This window comes from Coregonus clupeaformis, chromosome 27, assembly GCF_020615455.1.
Source record: "Coregonus clupeaformis isolate EN_2021a chromosome 27, ASM2061545v1, whole genome shotgun sequence".
Taxonomy (NCBI): domain Eukaryota; kingdom Metazoa; phylum Chordata; class Actinopteri; order Salmoniformes; family Salmonidae; genus Coregonus; species Coregonus clupeaformis.
The window spans coordinates 41,241,501-41,262,093 of record NC_059218.1 but is presented as its reverse complement, the minus strand read 5'-3'; the positions used below and the strand labels follow the sequence as shown (position 1 = coordinate 41,262,093).

The following is a 20,593-nucleotide window of genomic DNA, read 5'->3' as shown; positions in this document are numbered from 1 at the left end:
ATGCCATATTCTCTCTCACTGATGATGATGCTGTTCCTTTATCAATGCTTTACAGAATGTATATTTGAGAGGGTTAATTCATGTATTTGTGTCTCTTAGACTGCCACTCTCTCATTATGTTTCTCCCCTTTTCTCTCCATTTCTCTCCATTTCTCTCTTCCTCCATTTCTCTCTTCCTCTCTTTCTCTCTTCCTCTCTTTCTCTCTTCCTCCATTTCTCTCTTCCTCTCTTTCTCTCTTCCTCTCTTTCTCTCTTCCTCTCTTTCTCTCTTCCTCTCTTTCTCTCTTCCTCTCTTTCTCTCTTCCTCGCTCTGTCATTTTCCCAATCAGTCCAATCAGGCCCATTAGAGCTGTTTCCTCTGGCTGGGAGAACAGTGGCTGATATGAGAGGATTTGAGCGGAGCGGAGCAGGGTTCATCCATTACTCATCACAATGAGCCAAAAGTGTTCAGTCTGCAGCCACTGTAGCAGATAATGGCCCCAAGGTTCTGTTCTCCACAACTTCCTGTAATCCTAACCACATCTCATGAAATAGAAATTACATTTTGTCACCTATTATGGATACCATAAGCTAGAGCTTATGAGCACATATAAAGGACTATTAAAGCATATTCCAAAATACATATTATAAACTGAGTGGTTCGAGCCCTGAATGCTGATTGGCTGACACGGGTATGACAAAAAAACATGTTTTACTGCTCTAATTACATTGGTAACCAGTTTCTAACAGCAATAAGGCACCTCAGGGGTTTGTGGTATATGGCCAATATACCACGGCTAAGGGCTGTATCCAGGTACTCCGCATTACATCGTGCATGTGCCTGTGCCATTAAACCCCTACAACTCATCCAGAACGCCGCATACCGTCTGGTGTTCAACCTTTCCAAGTTCTCTCACGTCACCCCGCTCCTCCGCACACTCCACTGGCTTCCAGTTGAAGCTCGCATCTGCTACAAGACCATGGTGCTTGCCTATGGAGCTGTGAGGGGAACGGCACCTCCGTACCTTCAGGCTCTGATCAGTCCCTACACCCAAACGAGGGCATTGCGTTCATCCACCTCTGGCCTGCTGGCCCCCCTACCTCTGCGGAAGCACAGTTCCCGCTCAGCCCAGTCAAAACTGTTCGCTGCTCTGGCACCCCAATGGTGGAACAAGCTCCCTCACGACGCCAGGACAGCGGAGTCACTCACCACCTTCCGGAGACACTTGAAACCCCACCTCTTTAAGGAATAACTGGGATAGGATAAAGTAATCCTTCTACCCCCCCTTACCCCACCCCAAAGAAAAAAAAGAAAAAAAGAAAAAGAAAAAAAACATATTGTAAAGTGGTTGTCCCACTGGCTATCATAAGGTGAATGCACCAATGTGTAAGTCGCTCTGGATAAGAGCATCTGCTAAATGACGTAAATGTATATGTGCATAAGAACAGCCCTTAGCCGTGGTATATTGGCCATATACCACACCCCCTCATGCCTTATTGCTTAATTATACCATAGTGTGTATAATATGTATACACTCCCTTCACTGGGAAAGTAAAGGAGTCATTAGTGCTGTAAATAAATAGTTTTACAGCCCTCCTGTCTGTGTACAGCTCTAGGATTTGATGATATATCCCCAAAAATTCTACACAGGTTTCCTGTAGCTTGAAACTGTCTGTGTATAATGTAAAAGTATAATTTTGAAAGATATATATATAGAGGGAGGGAGGGAGGCAGGCAGGCAGGCAGGCAGGCAGGCAGGCAGGCAGGCAGGCAGGCAGGCAGGCAGGGAGGCAGGCAGGCAGGCAGGCAGGCAGGCAGGCAGGCAGGCAGGCAGGCAGGCAGGCAGGGAGGGAGGGAGGGAGGCAGGCAGGCAGGCAGGCAGGCAGGCAGGCAGGCAGGCAGGCAGGCAGGCAGGGAGGCAGGCAGGCAGGCAGGGAGGTAGGGAGGGAGGGGAGCAGCTTACAGTTCTCAAAGTAGAAGCGGTGGAAGTCCAGGCCCTCCACCAGGTTACCCAGAGCCTCTGGCTCAAATGCTGTCACACTGGGGTCACACATCTTCCTACAGGGGGAAGAGATGAGAAGAGAGAGAGAGAGAGAGAGAGAGAGAGAGAGAGAGAGAGAGAGAGAGAGAGAGAGAGAGAGAGAGAGAGAGAGAGAGAGGGGCAGGCAGACAGACAGACAGATACGAGTCAGGGATAGAGACAGTGAGACAAAAGGAGACAAAAGGAGAGAGAAAGAGCATGGGTTTTCTTCTTCTACGCCCTGGGTTTTGAACAGGTGCTCTGATGAACCCCCCGGCTCCAAGTTGTGACAGACATGCGAGGGACAGGTTGGGGTGTTGTTACTCCCCTCAGGATGCCAAGTTTGGAGATAAACTGCTGCTGAATAGGACTATATCTGGCGCGGTGCAGTGGGCTTGTGGGAGAGTCAAACTACTCAGACACTTCAGATTGGCTATTGGGATATTGACTATCACATTTACTGTTTACTCAGAGCTGCATCAGCTAAAGTTTCATGAAATATAATGGCCTTGTTATTCATATGGTTCACATAGAGGGATCTATTTTAACAAACCTAACTTATGGTAAATCTAAGCGCTGGATGTCGTGCTATAGATCGGGGGTGTGTTCGAAATATTCAAGCTATTTTCACAGCCGTTATTATGAGTGCAATAGCTGGTGGTGGCGCGAAAGGGCTGGGTTTTGATGAATAGACAAGTTGTAGGCGTGACGAGGGCTTGCCACTCACTGGCCAATCAAGGCATTCCATGGATGTGTTTGTCTCCAGTTCTGTAGGTTATTGACGGTCTTTGCGTTGTCATCAACTCCAATTCGGCTGGGGGCACGGAATTTTGTCGTCCTAGACCATTGTGGATTGATACTACCGTTTATTAAATAGCATAGGCTACAGTAACTAGTATTAGTAACACACAAAAATAAAATCCAATGTTGCTCAATATGTACGGAGTGTTGATTGTCAACATTGTTGTAATTGGCTTCAACGAGTATAGGCCTTTACGCGTCAGACTTCAACTCAAATAACCCATAAATGGTATTGTATGTGTGAGGCACATTCTCAATAAGCCAGATATACAGTGGGGAAAAAAAGTATTTAGTCAGCCACCAATTGTGCAAGTTCTCCCACTTAAAAAGATGAGGGAGGCCTGTATTTTTCATCATAGGTGCGCGTCAACTATGACAGACAAAATGAGAAAAAAATTCAAGAAAATCACATTGTAGGATTTGTAATGAATTGATTTGCAAATTATGGTAGAAAATAAGTATTTGGTCAATAACAAAAGTTTCTCAATACTTTGTTATATACCCTTTGTTGGCAATGACACAGGTCAAATGTTTTCTGTAAGTCTTCACAAGGTTTTCACACACTGTTGCTGGTATTTTGGCCCATTCCTCCATGCAGATCTCCTCTAGAGCAGTGATGTTTTGGGGCTGTTGCTGGGCAACACGAACTTTCAACTCCTTCCAAAGATTTTCTATGGGGTTGAGATCTGGAGACTGGCTAGGCCACTCCAGGACCTTGAAATGCTTCTTACGAAGCCACTCCTTCGTTGCCCGGGCGGTGTGTTTGGGATCATTGTCATGCTGAAAGACCCAGCCACGTTTCATCTTCAATGCCCTTGCTGATGGAAGGAGGTTTTCACTCAAAATCTCACAATACATGGCCCCATTCATTCTTTCCTTTACACAGATCAGTCGTCCTGGTCCCTTTGCAGAAAAACTGCCCCAAAGCATGATGTTTCCACCCCCATACTTCACAGTAGGTATGGTGTTCTTTGTATGCAACTCAGCATTCTTTGTCCTCCAAACACGACGAGTTGAGTTTTTACCAAAAAGTTCTATTTTGGTTTCATCTGACCATATGACATTCTCCCAATCCTCTTCTGGATCATCCAAATGCACTCTAGCAAACTTCAGACGGGCCTGGACATGTACTGGCTTAAGCAGGGGGACACATCTAGCACTGCAGGATTTGAGTCCCTGGCGGCGTAGTGTGTTACTGATGGTAGGCTTTGTTACTTTGGTCCCAGCTCTCTGCAGGTCATTCACTAGGTCCCCCCTGTGTGGTTCTGGGATTTTTGCTCACCGTTCTTGTGATCATTTTGACCCACGGGGTGAGATCTTGCGTGGAGCCCCAGATCGAGGGAGATTATCAGTGGTCTTGTATGTCTTCCATTTCCTAATAATTGCTCCCACAGTTGATTTCTTCAAACCAAGCTGCTTACCTATTGCAGATTCAGTCTTCCCAGCCTGGTGCAGGTCTAAAATTTTGTTTCTGGTGTCCTTTGACAGCTCTTTGGTCTTGGCCATAGTGGAGTTTGGAGTGTGACTGTTTGAGGTTGTGGACAGGTGTCTTTTATACTGATAACAAGTTCAAACAGGTGCCATTAATACAGGTAACGAGTGGAGGACAGAGGAGCCTCTTAAAGAAGAAGTTACAGGTCTGTGAGAGCCAGAAATCTTGCTTGTTTGTAGGTGACCAAATACTTATTTTCCACCATAATTTGCTAATCAATTCATTAAAAATCCTACAATGTGATTTTCTGGATTTTTTAAAATCAATTTGTCTGTCATAGTTGACGTGTACCTATGATGAAATTTACAGGCCTCTCTCATCTTTTTAAGTGGGAGAACTTGCACAATTGGTGGCTGACTAAATACTTATTTTCCCCACTGTAGCCTAAGCCTACCGTTGATACAGTGAGGGAAAAAAGTATTTGATCCCCTGCTGATTTTGTACGTTTGCCCACTGACACAGACATGATCAGTCTATAATTTTAATGGTAGGTTTATTTGAACAGTGAGAGACAGAATAACAACAACAAAAAAACAGAAAAACGCATGTAAAAAATGTTATGAATTGATTTGCATTTTAATGAGGGAAATAAGTATTTGAACACTCTGCAAAACATGACTTAGTACTTGGTGGCAAAACCCTTGTTTGCAATCACAGAGGTCAGACGTTTCTTGTAGTTGGCCACCAGGTTTGCACACATCTCAGGAGGGATTTTGTTCCACTCCTCTTTGCAGATCTTCTCCAAGTCATTAAGGTTTCGAGGCTGACGTTTGGCAACTCGAACCTTCAGCTCCCTCCACAGATTTTCTATGGGATTAAGGTCTGGAGACTGGCTAGGCCACTCCTGGACCTTAATGTGCTTCTTCTTGAGCCACTCCTTTGTTGCCTTGGCCGTGTGTTTTGGGTCATTGTCATGCTGGAATACCCATCCACGACCCATTTTCAATGCCCTGGCTGAGGGAAGGAGGTTCTCACCCAAGATTTGACGGTACATGGCCCCGTCCATCGTCCCTTGATGCGGTGAAGTTGTCCTGTCCCCTTAGCAGAAAAACACCCCCAAAGCATAATGTTTCCACCTCCATGTTTGACGGTGGGGATGGTGTTCTTGGGGTCATAGGCAGCATTCCTCCTCCTCCAAACACAGCGAGTTGAGTTGATGCCAAAGAGCTCAATTTTGGTCTCATCTGACCACAAAACTTTCACCCAGTTCTCCTCTGAATCATTCAGATGTTCATTGGCAAACTTCAGACGGCCCTGTATATGTGCTTTCTTGAGCAGGGGGACCTTGCGGGCGCTGCAGGATTTCAGTCCTTCACGGCGTAGTATGTTACCAATTGTTTTCTTGGTGACTATGGTCCCAGCTGCCTTGAGATCATTGACAAGATCCTCCCGTGTAGTTCTGGGCTGATTCCTCACCATTCTCATGATCATTGCAACTCCACAAGGTGAGATCTTGCATGGAGCCCCAGGCCGAGGGAGATTGACAGTTCTTTTGTGTTTCTTCCATTTGCGAATAATCGCACCAACTGTTGTCACCTTCTCACCAAGCTGCTTGGCTATGGTCTTGTAGCCCATTCCAGCCTTGTGTAGGTCTACAATCTTGTCCCTGACATCCTTGGAGAGCTCTTTGGTCTTGGCCATGGTGGAGAGTTTGGAATCTGATTGATTGATTGCTTCTGTGGACAGGTGCCTTTTATACAGGTAACAAGCGGAGATTAGGTGCACTCCCTTTAAGAGTGTGCTCCTAATTTCAGCTCGTTACCTGTATAAAAGACACCTGGGAGCCAGAAATCTTTCTGATTGAGAGGGGGTCAAATACTTATTTCCCTCATTAAAATGCAAATCAATTTATAACATTTTTGACATGCGTTTTTGGGGATTTTGTTGTTGTTATTCTGTCTCTCACTGTTCAAATAAACCTACCATTAAAATTATAGACTGATCATTTCTTTGTCAGTGGGCAAACGTACAAAATCAGCAGGGGATCAAATACTTTTTTCCCTCACTGTATGGCCTTATAGGACTGAACATTTTGAATAGCCTACACTATATAACAATTTAAAAAACACACACAAATCTAGCTGTTTCAACTAATTATTATTAAGTAACTGGTTCCACAACCTTTTTTTTGTTTACTCAACTTTTGTTGCCTGAATTTAAGATGTTTAGTTGGGCCAAACTTAGCTCCAACATGAGAAAACGTAGGAAAAGATACAGTCAATTTAAAAATGATGTGTTTGCTCAATTTGTCTCATAAATTATGTTAATTCAACTATAAATTCTTATTTTTGGCATCTTACCTAAAAAGAAAGGCTGTGGAACTCATTACACACACTCAGTGCTTTTAACATAGTGTTTTCAATGTACATATTTGACACATGTTGACTATATTGTGCATGATCCTTTATACAGTAATTATTATTCAATATGTCCTCACCTGGGATTTGCACTCAGAACCTCTTGGTTCAGGGTACTCCGATCTTCCTGCTATGCCACCATGTCTATACCCATTAACAGTTAATCTGACTATTCTCTCATCATTGATTTGATTTACTTATTTAAGCAATTGTAGGTTTTTCTGTATAGTTGTCTAATGTTGGTGGGGCATAGTACTGTTTTAATGTTACTCCATAATTAATCAATATATAACTGTTTTTCTTGAGTGTACTTTTAACAGAGCTGAGATTTACTTTGAAGGGCAAAGTGTAGCAATACAGGTGTAATCAGTTATAGACAGAGATGTGGTGGAGTAGCAGGAAGATTAGAATGCTGTGAACCAAGAGGTTGTGAGTTCAAATTCCAGGTGAGGACATGTTTAATACTATTTACTGTATAAATGAACATGCACAATGTAATCATGTATGTCAAATATGTAAGTTAAAAGCATTGTGTGTAACTATATTCCACAGCCTTTTGGGGGGGGGGGGTAAAATGCGAAAATAATAATTTCTAGTTGAATGAACAGAATTTTTGCCTACGTTTTCTCATGTTGGGGCTTTTATTTTTTATTATTCAGTTAAACACTTGAGCGAAAAGTTTAGTAAAAAAAAAAAAAAAGGCTGTGAAACCAGTCACTTAATAATAATAGTTTTTACAGTGTATGTTTGGAGGACCACGTCTTTGGTAAACGGACAAGAGGCGCTCTTTGGAAACGGGGATGGATACAAGCCGAATGGAGTATGCACTGCAGGTAGGCCTGTGTGAATACTGCAAAAGCCTCATGAGTAGACCATTTAGAAAAATTTTATGGATATAGGCTACTTGGCGAATGCCAGGATAAGAAAAACACCAGACGCATTGCTGTTGAAGCAGCTTTCGTTACAGTAGTGTAAGGGTAGTCTACTAAGGACTTGTTTTTTAATCAAACCAAACCGAAAACAAGCAAGCATTGTTACAGGAAAATTACTTACATTATTCGAACAGGTCAAAATTGCAAAGGAGCGTGCTTAATGCCAGACGAACATAGAGCCCGGAATATCTTAACATGTAGCATACAGTGAGGGGAAAAAGAATTTGATCCCCTGCTGATTTTGTACGTTTGCCCACTGACAAAGAAATGATCATTCAATAATTTTAATGGTAGGTTTATTTGAACAGTGAGAGACAGAATAACAACAACAAAATCCAAAAAAACGCATGTCAAAAATGTTATAAATTGATTTGCATTTTAATGAGGGAAATAAGTATTTGATCCCCTCTCAATCAGAAAGATTTCTGGCTCCCAGGTGTCTTTTATACAGGTAACGAGCTGAGATTAGGAGCACACTCTTAAAGGGAGTGCTCCTAATCTCAGCTTGTTACCTGTATAAAATACACCTGTCCACAGAAGCAATCAATCAATCAGATTCCAAACTCTCCACCATGGCCAAGACCAAAGAGCTCTCCAAGGATGTCAGGGACAAGATTGTAGACCTACACAAGGCTGGAATGGGCTACAAGACCATCGCCAAGCAGCTTGGTGAGAAGGTGACAACAGTTGGTGCGATTATTCGCAAATGGAAGAAACACAAAATAACTGTCAATCTCCCCTCGGCCTGGGGCTCCATGCAAGATCTCACCTCGTGGAGTTGCAATGATCATGAGAACGGTGAGGAATCAGCCCAGAACTACACGGGAGGATCTTGTCAATGATCTCAAGGCAGCTGGGACCATAGTCACCAAGAAAACAATTGGTAACACACTACGCCGTGAAGGACTGAAATCCTGCAGCGCCCGCAAGGTCCCCCTGCTCAAGAAAGCACATATACAGGCCCGTCTGAAGTTTGCCAATGAACATCTGAATGATTCAGAGGAGAACTGGGTGAAAGTGTTGTGGTCAGATGAGACCAAAATCGAGCTCTTTGGCATCAATTCAACTCGCGGTGTTTGTAGGAGGAGGAATGCTGCCTATGACCCCAAGAACAACATCCCCACCGTCAAACATGGAGGTGGAAACATTATGCTTTGGTTTTTCTGCTAAGGGGACAGGACAACTTCACCGCATCAAAGGGACGATGGACGGGGCCATGTACCGTCAAATCTTGGGTGAGAACCTCCTTCCCTCAGCCAGGGCATTGAAAATGGGTCTTGGATGGGTATTCCAGCATGACAATGACCCAAAACTCACGGCCAAGGCAACAAAGGAGTGGCTCAAGAAGAAGCACATTAAGGTCCTGGAGTGGCCTAGCCAGTCTCCAGACCTTAATCCCATAGAAAATCTGTGGAGGGAGCTGAAGGTTCGAGTTGCCAAACGTCAGCCTCGAAACCTTAATGACTTGGAGAAGATCTGCAAAGAGGAGTGGGACAAAATCACTTCTGAGATGTGTGCAAACCTGGTGGCCAACTACAAGAAACGTCTGACCTCTGTGATTGCCAACAAGGGTTTTGCCACCAAGTACTAAGTCATGTTTTGCAGAGGGGTCAAATACTTATTTCCCTCATTAAAATGCAAATCAATTTATAACATTTTTGACATGCGTTTTTCTGGATTTTGTTGTTGTTATTCTGTCTCTCACTGTTCAAATAAACCTACCATTAAAATGATAGACTGATCATGTCTTTGTCAGTGGGCAAACGTACAAAATCAGCAGGGGATCAAATACTTTTTTCCCTCACTGTATGTGCATCCTCCTTGAGCAAATGAATGGTATGCACAGCTATTCATGATCAAGGGATCAGCTTGTTCAGCCTCCAAATGGCCTTGATTGGTCATGCAGACAGTTTTCTACCTCCTTGATTAGAGGAATCTAGTCCCAGACATATGCACTGGGAGTGATCTATCTCTAAATCAGTAAGGACATAGACCTACGGAGTTTTCACCTCACAACCACCTCAATGCCATCTTAGATTAACGTCTAAAGCCAAACCCTGAGTTATCAATGACCACTGTTACAGTTAAGACAAACCCTTAGTTATCAATTACACTGTTACAGTTAATACAAACCCTGAGTTATCAATTACACTGTTACAGTTAAGACAAATCCTGAGTTACGCCAAACCCTGAGTTACAGTTTTTTACAATCACTTTGGCACTAATTTCAGAACCTTGACGTAATTTTTCAAAACTCTAGACACAAAACTCACAACCAATGATCAAAATGCACATTTTTCAAAACTCTAACACTTTTTTTCAATTGCTTGGATACAATACACATAAAACTAAGATCATTTGTTCATTTAACAAAAATCACCTGTTCAATATGACACAACTTAACATCAAAGTACTACTATTTCAAAAGGCAATTCACACATTACATTTCAGATGAGTGTCTATTCATTTCATTACAATTATCCAACTATCAATTGATACAACTGCTCAAAATGATAAGTAACTGTTGCATTACTCTTAATGCATAGTTGTATGGAAACAGACAAACAATATTCCATGTTTAGATCATGAAAGTTTCAAGATAACGAGATTCATTGTGACAAATTAGCGTGGAGCATGAACCAATTAGACTAAATTATCTATGGATGTAATATTTCATCATCATCATTCTTTATCAGACACCGTTTCTATGGTCCCATGTACCACCTTTTCAGACTATTTACAGTATTGACAGTACTGCACTGTATGGATGAAGGCCCTTGTAATTGCTTGTCCAATTCTGCCAACTTGTTACTGATGATTGAGTTCACATTATGGAACGAGTATATAAAGAATTGATTGGGATCCACTTGCAACAATATAGCGATACGTACTGTAACATGGAGCCGGCAGGTGATCCAGGTCACAATAGAGGTCAAGCAGTGGTGGGAGGAAGACGAGGAAGACGTGTTGGTCAAAGGAATGGCAGGGGACAAGCACCCCTTCTGAGAGTTGGTCGTGGGCCTCGTTTGAGAGGTGTGGGGGAACGTGGTAGAGGACAAGGCCACGGACCAAGACAGCGGCAGCAAGAGCAAAGAGTGTCCAATGAAATCCGAGCAAGCATGGTTTCAGGCCCATGCACAATTTACCACCCTGTATTTACCCCCATACTCTCCTTTCCTTAACCCGATTGAGGAATTTTTCTCCACATGGAGATGGAAGGTTTATGATAGGCGCCCTCATGAACAAGTCACTTTTCTGGATTCGCCATGCCCGAAGGTTTTTTCCAAGATGTTTGGCAAATGAAAACATCCATTGTGATGTAGATGAGAACCTGTGGCCAAATCCACAAGACAGAGTTTATGAAAATGTAGAAGTACAGTAATCACTCCTATGTTTTGCTTTTTACAGTACAAGCAAGCAAGTTGAGGAACACTGCATTTGATGTTTTACAGTACTGTATCGTTTTTCATCAACATATTTCAGATTTTGTTCAATGATTCCACTGTGTCTGTAATATTCTCTCTACTACAGCAGTACTTTTACAGGGATGTATTTACATGTAGTACCATAATGAAACATGTATCACCTATTTTGTACTACAATATCTAATGATTGTACGAACAATGACACAGTGAAACTATCGGTTGCTTGTGTGTGGGTGATCTAAATTAACGTTTCATTGGTATTTCACAATAAATTTGTTTTTTGAACCAATGATTGTGCAAGTGCAAGATTTCTTTAAAGATATGAATGCACAATGCAATGTTTTGAACATTGGACAGCCTGTGTTACAAGTGATGACCGTTTTGAGTTTTGTGTCTAGAGTTTTGAAAAATTACGTCAAGGTTCTGAAATTAGTGCCAAAGTGATTGTAAAAAACTGTAAGCCAATCAGACTGCTGTATCAGTAGAAGTGCATTGCATTAAGACAGGTTCGTTACCAACGTATGTTTCTAATCTATCTGTATCACTTCTCTACAGAAAGACAGTGAGTGAACAGTGGGTGAATGGATGCAGTATGTGGTCTGTTTACTTACGTATAGCTCTCAAAGTCTCCATTGCTGATGGCTTCTATGAGCTGCTCCGTTACCTTGATGATCTCCTGTTTCCTTACTGTGAAACACAGACACACAGCACTGACACACAGCACTGACACACAGCTCTGACACACAGCACAGACACACAGCACTGACACACAGCACTGACACACCGCTCTGACACACAGCTCTGACACACAGCTCTGACACACAGCTCTGCACTGAGAACTACTGACAACAACCACCATGAAGAATAGGACTGCACAGGAATAAATACATGAGTTATTCCTGCTGTATAGCTGCAGTTTTCATTTAGCTTTATAGACCTTCTTCATACAGCCCTGGGATGTGTGTGTGTATTGTCTGTCTGTTTGTGTGTGTGTGTGTGTGTGTGTGTGTGTGTGTGTGTGTGTGTTTGTGTATTGTCTGTCTGTTTGTTTGTGTGTGTGGGTTTGTGTATTGTCTGTCTGTTTGTGTGTGTGTGTGTGTGTGTGGGTTTGTGTATTGTCTGTCTGTTTGTTTGTGTGTGTGGGTTTGTGTATTGTCTGTCTGTTTGTTTGTGTGTGTGTGTGTGTGTGTGTGAGTGTGTGTGTGTGTGTGTGTGTGTATTGTCTGTCTGTTTGTGTGTGTGTGTGTGTGTGTGTGTGTGTGTGTGTGTGTGTGTGTGTGTGTGTGTGTGTGTGTGTGTGTGTGTGTGTGTGTGTGTGTGTGTGTGTGTGTGTGTGTGTGTGTGTGTGTGAGTATGTGTGTGTGTGAGTGTGTGTCTGCCTGCCGCCTCCCAGTGCTTTGTTGAGTGTGGGGGGCTGTTCTCTGCACACACTGAGAGTTGCACTGTGCCAGCAGGGAGAGAGCTTTACTCCCACCAGCTCTGGGTTGCAGCTCAGAGTTGGCAAAGCATATGGTGAAGAGGGTACGCTCACAGAGGTTACATCCTCACAGTTTGTTCTCCTAACTCACTCTTCCAGTAAATACAGAACTGGGAGAATTCAAGCCACTTGAGACATTTTAAACAAACTTCAAACACCTAGAAATCCGTAGAATATAGATAATATTTCACATACAGTAGCTATTAGAGACTATGCCAGTGATTTATTGTCAAAGTTTGCAAATGTGTTTATATCGTTTGTCATGCGCTTTAGGACGTCTTTCACCTCTCTCTCTCTGTCTCTGTCTCTGTCTCTGTCTCTGTCTCTGTCTCTGTCTCTCTCTCTCTCTGTCTCTCTCTCTCTCTCTCTCTCTCTCTCTCTCTCTCTCTCTCTCTCTGTCTCTCTCTCTCTCTCTCTGCTCTCTCTCTCTCTCTCTCTCTCTCTCTCTCTCTCTCTCTCTCTCTCTCTCTCTCTCTCTCTCTCTCTCTCTCTCTCTCTCTCTCTCTCTCTCTCTCTCTCTCTCTCTCTCTCTCTCTCTCTCTCTCTCTCTCTCTCTCTCTCTCTCTCTCTCTCTCTCTCTCTCTCTCTCTCTCTCTCTCTCTCTCTCTCTCTCTCTAACCTTCCTTCATCGCCCTAACACCTCCAACCACTGCAGAGAACATTGTTCTATCTCTCGTCTCGCCCACTCTCCACCTACACAGTTTCTTTGCATCGCCCTAATTGCAGCTCTGCCACATGCATCTCCCTCCTCTCTGGAGAAATCACAATGACATTTTCTGGAACCACTCTTGTAGGAGGAGATAAAGTGTTGAAATGTATCCATTTGTTTCCAAAAAATCAATGAGCTGCTGTAGTCAAAGAGGAGCATTACCTCACAGGTCCGTCTCTTAGTAATAGGTGTTAGGTTTAGTGACAGAGAGAGAGAGAAGACAGGCTTTTTAGCTATTTATTCCCATTCCATAGAACACAGATGTTCAAACTGAAGAAGCCCTTAATGGCATGAGCAACAGCAATGCAACTCCACCACCAACCGTTATGTAACTGACTTATTCATATTCATTCATGAGAGTACCGCCTCAGTCAAGCTATTAAATGGGAGTCAATACAGTTGCTATTTGCATTGCTTTATGAACTGAAATGTTTTCACAGTAGTCAATCGTCATGGTAGACCCGTCTCAAAAAACAGACGGCAGAGATTTTCAATCTGTTCTCCCCATCTGTTAGGTTGTCAGTCAGTACCCATGTAAGTGGACTGTAACTGAAGTAAGAGTGAACCTATCCACAGCCGTGTTGTGCTGGTTTTAGGGTTATTTATAGCTTTATGGAGTATCACTTTCTGAGCCAGAAAAAGCCATATCTCAACATCTCAATATGTGAGTGTGTGCAACGTATATGACCCCGCAGGGTATCTGTTTAGTTTAGCAGAGATCTACTCCTCCTGAAAGCTGTCACCCTGTCCTATTAACACATCCAGACTGCTAGTGGTGCGGCTGTGAGAGGTGAGAGGAGGGGATAACTTTACCTCTGGTGTCTTCGTCCTCAATAGTGGTGTTGGTGCTTTCAGAGGATTCCTAGAAATGACACACAGACGGGTTCAGAGATTCACACTCAATCACAGCAAGTGGTATTCTCTCCACACCAGGAAGTGGAAGAGCCGAGTCAACACAACACACACATCTCCGACAGACAGACAGAGAGCCGCCTCACTGTCTGCACCTTTAAAGAGAGAGAGAACAAGCTGTTTGGTTACTCCGAGGTCTAGGTGGTTAGGAGTAGGGTGAGATATGGGAAGGAGGGAAACGCCTAGAGAAGGAGAGATGGGTTACCCCACCATGAACCCCCAAGAGCATATCAAAAAGCATCGTGATTAGGCAACGTTAGAGATGGGATGGTCACACACAAAAACAAAAAGAAAGTCCAGCTCCATTTTGAATGACAGCTTTATTCGCTTGTTCATTGGTTCGTTTGGATTTTTTTAAAGCTATTATCACTTTCCCTGTTAGGCGTAAAGCCGAGAGGCGCGGCCGAGATATCACACTCACCATCAGTTGGACGCTGGAACTGGACTTCCTTTTCTGGAAGAGAAATGAGAAGAGGTTAGACAGGAACACACAGGATGAGATGGAGACGCAAGCCAGGGAGCGACAGGGGGAGGAGAGGGACACCTCCATGCTGCAGAGGGAGGACATGTATCTGGGTTTGAGGCTCAGGATGTGTGTGTTTGTGTGTGTGTGTTTGGGGTTCGTGTTGCCAACGTTGCCCTTGTCGTCTCCCCAGGATACCTCTCTGAGCCGTCTGGTCGGCGGGCGGTTGTGGCGGTAGTGGTGGTGTGTAGTGTAGGAAACCTCTGGGCCAGGCATGGCTGTGGTCAGGAAGGAATGCCTTTGATAAGGCAGAGCTGGCAGGGCTGTGGTCAGGGATGAATGCCTTTGATAAGGCAGAGCTGGCAGGGTTGTGGTCAGAGGCAGGGCTGTGGTCAGGGAGGAACTCCTTTGATAAGGCAGAGCTGGGTTGTGTGGCCAGCAGCATGCCTCACTAATCCCAGTATCAGACACCCTGGACTGGACTGGCTGCTCCTTAAGGTCCCAGCGGGAACTGGGGGAGTACCACAGGTGGAGTGTATCCCTGATACATGTAAATAGTAACTCACACAGGCTAACTCACAGAAACACACTTATAATAGCGGAACACTCACAAACAACACTAATAAACAGACAGACTCTCCTACTGGCTTTGATACAGATTAACTGTCAAAGCACTAATCCCATTAGATACCTATCTCATAGTACTGGACTGGGACTGGACTGGACTGGACTGGAGGAGACGCTTTGGGTGGGGCCAGCCGGTGTGTTCAGAGAGAATGGAGCAGACAGTGAAACTCCCACAATCCCATGTTCTACTTGGATCTGTGATGTCACCTTTTCAAAGAGCATGTTTGATATATTCAGTTTTTTTCAGAGAAGTTGAAAATAGCTTTCACCTTTCACAAAATGTTGATAAACGGCCAAATTTTGAAATCATGTTTTATGGACAGCGGATGGTATATACACTAAACAGCTAGTCCCCAAAAGTCCTCCTCCTCCAAGTTGACTCCACGGTGAGAAGAGAACCCTGTGGAGCTGGAGCCCTACCTTCACACCATCCGTCTTCTTGTTGGCCTTGTTACCTCCTGCGAGGGACACAAAGAGAAACAGGGCAATGAAAAAGGGCACAAACAGCCAAAAGAGGAGGGCGAAGGGCATGGCCAATAGTCTCAGTCAAATGAAAAGAGGTAGAAGTACATTTGAGAAGATCTGATCCATAAGTCTCCTGGGAAACAAAATATAATATTTTATTCAAATCAAGCCCTCTTCCTGATCTCCACTGATCAAAAACTCGATGAGACGGTCATATTGCTGAAGAGTCACTAGAAGTATCCAAACCCAGCGACTTGTTGAAGATTCTCTCAGGTCAGACAACTGGTCAAACAAGAGTTTTTAGGGAAATTAAGAAAATAAGAAAAACTCAAATTCTCAATAGTTCACTCTATAGTGTAACACCAGGGGTCCAGACGGGGCTGCCACAGAGGCTGGCCGGTTGGTGAGAGAGGTCCAGACTGGGCAGGCTGGCCGGTGTGTGAGAGGGATCCCTGATATAGGAGCACTTGAGATAGGGAGATAGCATGGGCACATTCCAGCCCTGCTCCCTCACTCTGTAAAGTTTGGCTATGACCCCTACAGTACACCACGTCCTGTTGTTCCCCTAGTGTTCTGGTCCAGTTTGTTACCGATCCTTCTACCTATCATCTTCACGTCCTCTCTTCCTCCTGGTCTCTGAGCTGGAATCATTTTCTGTCCTCTCTCTGAGAGCTGAGCCAGGGTGTTCCCCCCACTTCATTTTCATCAACATGACGACTAATTTTAGCCCTGGTGGGGGCCGGGGGCCGTGTGGAGCATGGGCCTCTCATCAGCTGGGGTGTAGCCTGATCCCTAGCCCCCCCCGGCCCCCCAGACCCATTGCTCTGTGACCTCACTCTCCCCTGCTGCTGGGGGTGTGGCTGTATACCTATGGGGGTCCCCCTGGCTTGGGAACCCCAAGCCCTGGCTTGAGATCCGCTTTCTCTACTCTCATCCAAATCACACCAATTATAATCTTAAAAGCAAATCTGGCCCCTGAACCAGCGTTTACACAGCACTTCCGACCCACCCAAGCATAATAGGAGTCAATAGGCTTTAGGAAAACCGCTATTAAAAGCTGAAAGGGCAGATTTGTCTCCCACCATAATATCTGAAAAGTGAGGGCTTTATAAATAGGCATGAGGCTGTAACCTTTCTGTATATCTGTGGACTGTGGTTCTCCACGGCTATCTGGAGGGTAAAGATAGACCATTAAAGATGAATGGTAGTGCTTAGAGGTGCTGAGATGGTTTACCGGTCCTCCAGGGTGAGTCCTATGGGGCTTGGCTTCTGGACAGAATTCCCTGGCAGGTGGGGGGGTCTATTCCTGATTGGTATTAGAATGCCTAACCATTTAAAGATGGCCCCTCACTGCTATTACTTTCCCCTGTCCCTTTCAGGTCCACACATTTAATATAAGAATGGTTATGTGGAGTTCTGAGAGGAGAACTATTATATTATGCTGGATGGAGGTTGGTAGGGATGTGTAAACTGTGGGCTTTGAAGGGGATCCCTCCATCTCTGGGTCTGTGAGAGTGCCTACATTGATTCTGCGCTTGTGTGACCTTATGGTGTAACGAAAGCCTGCCAAAGACACACAAGGCTACACGCCAGATGGAACGCCGTCCTCTTTATTTCCTAACAGCGTTCCACTGTGACTCCCTTCATCTCAGCCGGCCCTTCCTCGCAGCCAAGGGGAGTACAAGAATGTAGAGGATTTTAACAAAACATTGCAGATAACAGCAACATAGGGATGATCCATCCCCACATAATACTATATGTTCCACCTGCAGTGGTGGATTCCATAGCCCATCTGAGTGAAGTCGTGGAGTGACTGAGGACCCAATAGCAGATGGCTCAGCCACAGTAAGTGGGTTGTAATGATAATAACACATGCACATTTGTCAAGCAGCAAATCTACATTGTGATAGCTAGTGTTTTAGTTAAGCAGATGGCCAGGCTCTTCCAGCATCCCTATCACCGTTCAGCTATTGCTTTACAGTCTAAGCACAACTTGTCCTTATAAGATTTTGGTGTCTGGAGAAAATAGTATGTCCTCCACAATGTGTCGGTTTTTGAACAGATATCCCAGATATCATTCCAACTTGTGACAGTGAATTAATGTGTTGGTACAATCGGACCAAAGTGTCTGACAGGGGAGTGTCAATTGGCATGGGGAAGTGTCCTGATGCATGACCAGTGGGTCTACAAGCTGTCATCATCTCCTCCTTGCTCCATGGGTTTGGAGCCCCCCAGTCTAGGACCAGCCACCTCCCTGCTCCATGGGCTTGGAGCCCCCCAGTCTAGGACCAGCCTCCTCCCTGCTCCCTTGGCTTGGAGCCCCCCAGTCTAGGACCAGCCTCCTCCCTGCTTCCTGGGCTTGGAGCCCCCCAGTCTAGGACCAGCCTCCTCCCTGCTCCATGGGCTTGGAGCCCCCCAGTCTAGGACCAGCCTCCTCCCTGCTCCATGGGCTTGGAGCCCCCCAGTCTAGGACTAGCCTCCTCCCTGCTCCCTGGGCTTGGAGCCCCCCAGTCTAGGACCAGCCACCTCCCTGCTCCATGGGTTTGGAGCCCCCCAGTCTAGGACCAGCCTCCTCCCTGCTCCATGGGCTTGGAGCCCCCCAGTCTAGGACCAGCCACCTCCCTGCTCCATGGGCTTGGAGCCCCCCAGTCTAGGACCAGCCACCTCCCTGCTCCATGGGCTTGGAGCCCCCCAGTCTAGGACCAGCCTCCTGAGCCCATGTCACTCCTCTAGAATAGTGACCTCCCTAGGGACACTGTTAAGCGGTCCTGTAGTCTGTAGCTCCATTGGTAGAGCATGGCGCTTGCAATGCCAGGCTACTGGATTTGATTCCTGGGACCACCCGTACGTGAAAATGTATGCACGCATGACTGTAAGTCTCTTTGGATAGAAAGTCTGTTAAATGGCATATATTATATTAATAAGCCCACTCTCACTCCAGAAGGGAGCGGAGGACCGTTCTAACAAGGCACCTCTACAGGACTTACCTGAGAAGTTCCGAGTCGCCAACATGGTGGTGAGAATAGCACCCTGATAAGAAGAGATGGATCGTTACATAAGATATAAAAAAAACAAAAGGATTCATTAAAAAGTACATTTTATAATGCCACCGTGTTCTTGGCAACCAAGCTTGGCTGGAATATAATATCAACAGCTTGATTAGCTTGCTTACATGTAATATCAAGAGTTTGGATTGCTGCTTACTGTAAAGGGAATAACCTAGAGTCACAGTTGCTATGTCTTAACAGCGCCAAAGAAAAATGGTGCATTGGCAAATTGGCAAATCTCTATTTAAAAAGCAGTTGGTATTAATGCATGAACAATGTCACCCTGCCGTTGTGTGTTTAGATCAGACCTGGGCAGAAAACAGTTGTATTTTGTAGTTTATTTGAAAAGGTAGTCTAATATAGTTTATATAGAGTTTAAATTAAAAGGCAACTATTTTCTTTGATATTCAAATACAGGTCTCAGAAAAACAAATAATATTTGAAAGTATTTTGAATACCTCTCAGAAAAAAAATTAATATTTGTAGGTATTTCAATATACGCAAGTTATTTGAAAAAAAAAAAATATGTCTTTGATGGCTGCCAAATATTTGATGAAGAACCAAAAACTACAACAGTGAATTAGTCTACAGTGAGGGAAAAAAGTATTTGATCCCCTGCTGATTTTGTACGTTTGCCCACTGACAAAGACATGATCAGTCTATAATTTTAATGGTAGGTTTATTTGAACAGTGAGAGACAGAATAACAACAAAAAAATCCAGAAAAACGCATGTCAAAAATGTTATAAATTGATATTACATTTTAATGGGGAAATTAACTATTTGTCCCCCTCTCAATCAGAATTATTTCCCTCATTAAAATGCAAATCAATTTATAACATTTTTGACATGCGTTTTTCTGGATTTTTTTGTTGTTATTTTGTCTCTCACTGTTCAAATAAACCTACCAACAAAATCAGCAGGGGATCAAATACTTTTTTCCCTCACTGTAAATATATGATCATAAGCACATGGTTTGGACGGGTCTTAGATATTCCTTTGAATATAGCCTATAGCCTATAATTAAATACATGAAGGGCATAGAATTACCTAAACATTAAAGTGTACCACTTGTGCAGCTTAAAAATATAAAAAATATATTTTCATAATGAGTGAGACATACAGTAACATGACAACAAGTGTATAATCAAATCAAATCAAATTTGTATTTGCCACATGCGCCGAATACAACAGGTGTAGACCGTACGTAAGCATTTCACTATAAGGTGTTGTATTCGGCGCATGTGGCAAATAAAAAATTGATTTGATTTGATTATACATGTCTAGTAATTTTGTGACAATAGCAACATTGTTGTTACATAGGACTGTGGAAATTGCTTTACAATTGCATAATATTGGAGTTATTCCATAAGTGGAATAAGGAACAGTCACTATTCCTTTTGTGTACAGTAGTTACAAACTCTCAGCTCAATGCTATGTGATTAAAATGCAATTACCAAAGTATTATGTAACAAAATGCTACATTTTTTTTGCTCCAAAAGTAATTTGTTTTATTACACAGGTGCAAGAACAGTTTAATATTAAGTGTTGCTGTGAATGCTAACAGTACCAAAATGTGTCTATTAAGTGTCGAAAGGAAACAAAATATCCCAAAACTGCCTTCTTGAATCAACTACATCTAAAATATGGTATAGTGTGTGTTAGAAACAAGAACACTTACCCTCAGATGGACAAAGAGGTTCAAAGGTGTTTTTGCTAAACATCCAACTTGCTGTTTGCAAATGGCTTTGAATTACTCTGCAGTATTTTCAGGTATCATAAAATGAATTGCAGCTTTCAACCTTTTCAGTGTCATGTTGAAAGAGTCACACAGTAGTTGAGCGTCACAACTTATTTATACTTATCTGTACAAAATATAATTGGTTA

General features: G+C 43.7%; 1 protein-coding gene across 1 annotated transcript in view; it reads right to left on the bottom strand.

Annotated features, from left to right (window-relative positions):
• Positions 1 to 1,926: 1,926 nt before the first annotated feature.
• The window catches only part of LOC121542142 (calcium/calmodulin-dependent protein kinase type II subunit alpha-like), a gene marked incomplete at its 3' end in the record, with an annotated part of 84,956 nt that continues 66,289 nt past the window's right edge, over positions 1,927 to 20,593 (bottom strand). Inside the window, exons 12-17 of the mRNA XM_045207947.1 lie at positions 18,648 to 18,690; positions 15,616 to 15,653; positions 14,527 to 14,559; positions 14,007 to 14,055; positions 11,619 to 11,694; positions 1,927 to 2,038 (exon numbers count right to left, since the gene is read on the bottom strand). Of these exons, the coding sequence (XP_045063882.1) occupies positions 1,927 to 2,038; positions 11,619 to 11,694; positions 14,007 to 14,055; positions 14,527 to 14,559; positions 15,616 to 15,653; positions 18,648 to 18,690 (351 nt within the window). The remainder of the gene's footprint in view (positions 2,039 to 11,618; positions 11,695 to 14,006; positions 14,056 to 14,526; positions 14,560 to 15,615; positions 15,654 to 18,647; positions 18,691 to 20,593) is intronic.